Here is a 6777-nt window from a genome sequence, read left to right as displayed (position 1 = left end):
CTTTGTCCAAAAATCAATGAATCAAGAGCTATAACTACTAGATTAGACCATATTTATTCAACAGTTTTGCTCATCCAACAGTCTCATCCATTCAACCGTTTTGCTCATCATTCAACCGTTCAGCTCATGAAGCCGGAACAGACCAGTACCCTGCTAGAAACACGAATATGATTGTTTTTACGTCAGAAATCATATAGAACATTTTCCAACTGTCATATTCTTGTGTCTATTGCATATCACTCTTGGAGGCTATATATACAACATCTTAAAGATCAAATACAAGCTTTTGAAGGAATTCAAATCATGGAATGCCTAAATGAAGAAATTAGCTAAAATAAGAATAAACCCAAGAACATGAGTCTAAATAGATATATTATCTTAGTGATAGTTTTTTCCCTTATGTGTGAGGATATATTTGAGAGTATATACATTTTAATTGATTAATTTCATCTTACACGAAATCAATCATATATAAAAAAAAAAGATGAGCTTCTAAGTTTAGTTGAGTACTAATCTTCACACCAAGACATTAAATTTCTGTTTGTAGTTTTGGCATAAAATATGTTAAATACTATGTGGATTATGAAATTGTGGCCTACAATCGAGAGTTTTTTAGGAGTTTCGATTAGGAAAGTGATGAGTCCTAAGTCAAAATGAATTTGTACAAATGGTTGTATAAATCAAAGTCTTTTAGTGAATCATTCCAATGGGAAGAAAGAATGACATATGAGTTGTAAATCTCCGAACATCCATAAACAAATTCGTATATATTTATTTATTGCATTTACTTACTTTTGCTACTGTTTTTTGTAGACATAGTTGAAGAATTTTATGTATCTTTTAAATACCAAAATATTGCATACGAAGTACTTGATAAAATGTTTCAATCAACCTATTTTTATTATTTCAACTTGCAAATTTTTTAAATGGTTCTCAGAATGTTTAATATAATCTCCGCTTGGATAGAACCAAACTCAATATAATCTCTCGGTGCTCGATTCATTGTTGAACATTTCAAGAACTAGCTATTATATTTCCAAAAATTTTAAAAAAAATTATTCACCCCATGTAAATACACAATCGATCCTAACACAATTTATGCTTCTATATATTCAAACATAAACATGAATTATATTATATATGTCACAAAAGTTATTAAAATAAAAACATATGTAAATAACAATTCACCTGCTTAAATAAAATCTAATTTTTTATTGATACACATTCGAGATATCATTTTGGTCATTCCCTTCAAGAGTCTATATGATGGAGTGAATTTCAAGAGACAAACACCATAATTTATCTTCAAAGATGATGTCCATCTCGAGTTTAACCTCTTTCTCCCATCTTTTAATCAATGATAACTTCAACACATCAAGACAGATCATTGATCCCTTTTAGTTAAGTACATCATCGATTAAGCTCTTCCAACATCCAGATAGAGAATCTCTTAGTAGTCGGACTATTACATCATGTACAAAATGATGACCCAAATGCATAAGAAATAAACGTTTTTTGTCCCAAATTTTAATATGTTTGGATATGATGTGAATATGATCCTGTAACGATCATGGACCATTAGGCTGAACCAATATGAGCTTCGACCCATACCCATGCACCACTACTGGTTATGGGTCGTTAGGATAGTCCAGCATGAGCCGTAACCCATGTCCATACACCGTCACTCATAGAATATCCCACCCCTGGAAAGTGGTTTATTTCACCTTCCCAACACTTGAACCCAGAACATCTAAGCTTAAGTACCTAGATTTTAAAGTGTTGGTATCAGTTTCCAAATGTTTCATGAACCAGAAGACAAATCCAGTACATCCGAGTCACAAAGAAATTGATGTCAGTGCATCGAAATCAAGTTAGATAATTCTCTCGGCCGACAAAGAACAGTTCTCGTGCAAGTTAGTCATCGGAGATTAAGACAAAAAGAACAAGCGCTGCTGGAAAGTTTTAGTAGCCATTAGAGCAAAAAATGGAGTGTTATTCGAATTATCGTTTGGATTTGCATCAGCTTTACTTATCATATTTGCTATCAATTCAAACATAATATTCACTACATACACATTCTAGGGTGCTCAAGCGATTGATTTCATCAAGAAAATCACGTTTTGTAATTAATTCAACCGAAAAGTTGGAAAAAAATCTCCCGTAACATTTTTTGCTACATTAACAATTGATCGTCACATGTTAGATGTTTATTGGTGTGATTTTTTTTTTTTAAAATACATTGAATTAGAAAAACAGTGATAATTTGATTCACATGACAATTATTAATTAGTATAACATTGAATGTTATATAAATTGTTGCATAAGAATTTCCACCCGAAAGTTAAGAGAAAGTTTGAGATAGCCGAAATAGTTTAATCACCGTATTCTGCACCAATCCTAACAATTTAATTACCGACCAAAATAACCAGTATTTAATTCAGTTTCAGTTTCACTTTCACTTTCACTTTCACTTTGTTCAGCGTTGGTGAAAATTTTGATTGGTTCGAATTTCTTGAGAAAAATTCGATCGATCCAATTTTATAAAATTGATTCGGTAGATAATCGAATTAACCAAATGATCACACCTATCCATCCACATATTTAAAAGTTTATTGTTAATAACATGACTCAAACTCTTTCACTCCCCACCCAAAATTTGTAATTAATTAAATTCAACATCTACATTCTTCTTTAATCATCCCCCTATTATATATATGAACAATCCCATGCACTTTAGCAGTGTCGGCCTCAATTTTTTTTGGAGATTATAAAAACCAAAAGAGAAAAATTTAATAGCCCACATTTATTTCCCAAAAAGCCACCTGTCGACCGTTACACGACAAGAAACTCTGTTATCTGCTGAAATAGTCATTGGTTTTTCCTGAGTCAACAACGTCACCTCCCACAAAACAAAAACGTGTGAATTTTGCATTCCCCCGCGTTAGCATCTACTTTTTCCACGAATTTCTCGTTCTAGATTCCTCCTTATCCTCGCCATATTTTCTATATAAATGCGTGATTCATCCGCCAAATACTTGCAAGAATTCGACTAGATTTTCACATTTCAAAAGTTTACAGAAAAAGAGCCCAGATCGAAAGATGAGTTGCGGCCAAGAAATTATGAGCTTCGGTTCAGAAAATTTATTTGATCGTTTGCCGGATGAGATCTTGCATTCGGTCTTCAGCAGATTACATGATGCTAAATCTCTGTGTGCATCCATGGCAGTGTGCAGGCGTTTCTGTAGCATAGTTACTCAAGTTGATGAGATCTTTCTTCGAGTCCCTCGGAGAAAACCTGTTATCCAAGCTCATGAAAATGGGAATTGGAGTAGGATTTTCTCCAAGAATCTATTGGTTAAATCCCTGATTATCAAACCCCTTCGTTTCATTTCTGGATTGATCAAACTGAGGGCCAAGAAAGAGGAGTGTGACTGTGATGGATGCTCGTATCACGCACCGAATGAGATTCTCAAACCTTTTCAAGAGATCCGATCGCTTCACTTGAAGATTCCCAGTTATGGCGATGAAAATGTGGGTTCAAAAACGGGGAATAATCGAGATATTTGTTCGAATTTGCTGAAATGGAAAGCAGAATTTGGAAGCCAAATGCAGAGCTGCGTTATTCTTGGAGCCAAATCTTACTCGGAAAGCGACAAAATCGACGAGAATTTGCGTGAAACAGTGTGTGGACCGGATCTGATTTCCGATGAAGAGATGAAACTGAGGGTTGTATGGACGATCTCATGCTTGATCGCAGCATCAGCCAGACATGAATTAATTCGAGAAATTGCGAAATATCAGAAAAACATCGAAAATGTGTTGATTACAGACGAGAGTGATCAAGGGAAAGTGTACATGAACAGAGGGCAGATTCAAGAGATGAGGAATTCGAAGAAGAAAGGAGACGATCAAGTTCATTCCTTGAGGATGAAAATGTGGTATGTTGAGAAATTGGAGGTACCCAGTTTGCAGAAGGTGATGGAAGGCGCGACGGTGGTGGCGATAAGGCCGGCTTCCATCGGAGGAGACAGCGGGATGGAGGAGTTGGTGGCGGCGGCGTTTGGTGGGGCCGGGGAGGGGAAGGTGGTTGGTGAAGCCGTGGGGAGATTGATGGCGGCTAGCAGGTGTTACACGTTGGAAATAACTTCTTTTTGAGTGGTCAATTTTTCCAATTCTAATTGTAAAATATATTTTATTTTGGTCAAATTATTACAGTGTCTTTGTTCCATTTTGGCAACCGTGTGACAAATACATCGTGGGCAGTCTTTTAAAGAATTTAGGAATAACGAGAATGAAATATTTCCGGTATAATCTCGATCAACTTTTATTTTTAAAAAATGATGTGTATTCAAACACATGAGAATATCATTTTTTAAAAAAAAAAATATTTGATCAAGATTATTCTTCTAATTAGAATTCTCATAAATTATTTCTGAAAATAAAAAAGAATTTTATTTCCAAAAATATAGCCATTATGAAATGTAATGTCTCAATTTAATCATATAATAAATCAATAATATGCATTAATAATTGAGTAAAGTAAAACATATTAAACAATGGTTATATCATAAAAAACAATTATGAAATGAGGTATAAGAAAGCTCTTAATTAATTAAATTATGGAAAAACAATCTTTATTTTATTTTAATATATGAGCCAAACAATTTCAAATCTACAAGGATTTTATTTTTATTAACCCTATATTGACGAGTAAACACAATTTCATATCATTTTTTTTTTGTATTTAATAAGAAAATCAATATTTGCTTTAAAAAAATGCAAAAGTTCCCATATTGTTCAAGGCACGAGTCATGAATAGGTTACTTATGTATCAATTTTTCCTTTTTTTTAATGAAATTAATACAAAAACTATATAGATATTCTGTGAAGACCCAAAAAAAAAAATTAGATACACAAAGCCAAGCTACACAAAGCCATGAATTAAAACACATTCAAGCCATGAATTAAAACCCATTCAAGCCATGAATTCAAAGAGGAATTTGAAGAGTCATAACAACAATTTTAATTGTGTTTAAGGCCTTTAAGGAAGCCATAAACATGGTGGTAATGGCCTTGAATGATAGCCTCTTCACCTCCCCTCCATGAGCCTATAAATAGTGGCCAAAAGGGAGGAGAAATGACACCACCAACAACTATTTTTGAAGCCTTGCAGCAACTATTTTCGAAGCATCTGCAACAGCCGAGTTCTTGTCCATTTTGAGGCAATCCAGCAACTTTCGTGTGCGAATTTTCAGTTGTTCTTCCCTCAATCTTTGAAGATAATAATTATGTAAGTGGGCTTTTGCTATATATATTTCTTTGTAAGTGGGTTTTTGTTATACTTTTACGTACACTTGCATTTCATGAGTGTACTACTTGATATATATATCGACATACTTGTTCTTCGTAAGTATGTCCACATTTGCTCAAAAAATAAATTAAGTATGTTTCTTGAAATTCGATCGGCATGATATATTCGTTCCTATTTGTTATGAAAATCTTTGAACAATTTGTTGATTGATATTCGTTATAATATTTGAAAGCATGTTTGAAATCTTTGAAATGCACTGTAATGATTCGAATTAGAAATGGCAAGGAAATTCCGATATTTGATATGTTTTGTTTAAGGCCCTGATGCGGTGGGTTATAATAACCGTTCTTTTGGCCTCGCCCCTTAGAGGAGTAACATATAGGGGACTGATCAGTAAACCATGAAAAAGGAGATGATTTTCAGTGCTATGTTTGTATCTTGTTCATATTCGATTCAACATGCTTAAGATTGAGATTATAATAATGTATTCGTATAATTATAACCTTGATATTCGTTATGCCCGATCGGCCCCCATTTACTGAGTATTTCCCAAGTACTCACCCCTTACATTCCCACCTCCAGATAAGAACGAGAAACAAATCGAAGATAAAGAACAAGAATACTTTTGGGGATGGTGATGAAGTCAATCCAATTCAAGACCAGTCTTATCATTGTCTCTTAGTTATATTATCGTGTTATACGCTTCCGCATTTCGTTTTAATCGCATTGTAAAGACGATTATTGATTTATGTAATAGACTGGCTTTTGGCTATTTGATGTACTACGTGGCTTGTTGTTATACGGTTTTAAATTGTTAAACAACGCCGATGACACGTCTCGATTTCGGGGCGTGACATTTAAGTGGTATCAGAGCCGCCAGGTTCATAATCCGGCTGGGAGTTTAATAGACAAAATTTGGCGAAGTCAAATTTTGGCAAAAACCCATGCCTTCCTATCCAAATCATTCTGATACATCACATTCATGTATGTTTGTTTAAATCTTTAAATTCAAGTTGTCACCATAATTAGATGGCTTATTTTTTCGCATGGAATCTCGAAACTCAATTTCCTCAATTGCTTTGAATCTGTGTGAAATTACCCCTTCTTTCCACTTGTGAAAAATCCAACGAAAGATTTTGTTCGATCCAATTATTTTACTTTTCCGATGCGGTAATTTTTATTTTTACCATTACTTTGATTCTAAACCTTTTTCATTCGATTTCTCTAAGAAATGGTTGCCCCTCGTACTCGTGCTCAAGCCGCCCTTCGCATGCTTCAACTTACCATTGAAAACCAAACATGAGAGATTGAAGCCCCAAAGACTCAACTAACTAGAGGAAAACAAAAGAAACAAGAACTCTTGGAGATTTAGAACCTACTTCAAACTGTTATACAATGTCTCACCCATCACCTTGATCGAACAGAGAGCCAGCTATCCTTAACACTATGTAACCCATCTAATGTAG

The 6777-nt window shown here is 34.3% G+C and overlaps 1 protein-coding gene across 1 annotated transcript; it reads left to right on the top strand.

Moving 5' to 3' along the window:
- Positions 1–3099: 3099 nt before the first annotated feature.
- LOC140979113 (F-box protein At5g46170-like) lies at positions 3100–4155 on the top strand. The gene has a single exon (XM_073444463.1). It carries the CDS (start codon positions 3100–3102, stop codon positions 4153–4155), a length of 1056 nt encoding a protein of 351 aa, XP_073300564.1.
- The last annotated feature ends 2622 nt before the right edge of the window (positions 4156–6777 follow it).

The sequence above is a fragment of the Primulina huaijiensis genome, chromosome 6, assembly GCF_012295235.1.
Source record: "Primulina huaijiensis isolate GDHJ02 chromosome 6, ASM1229523v2, whole genome shotgun sequence".
NCBI classification, from domain to species: Eukaryota; Viridiplantae; Streptophyta; class Magnoliopsida; order Lamiales; family Gesneriaceae; genus Primulina; species Primulina huaijiensis.
The sequence above is the reverse complement of the archived record's forward strand: the minus strand, read 5'-3'. Positions and strand labels throughout refer to the sequence as shown.

Bases quoted from the DNA above. Each gene is read 5' to 3' on its own strand.
- LOC140979113 (XM_073444463.1), top strand. From the start codon at position 3,100: ATGAGTTGCGGCCAAGAAATTATGAGCTTCGGTTCAGAAAATTTATTT.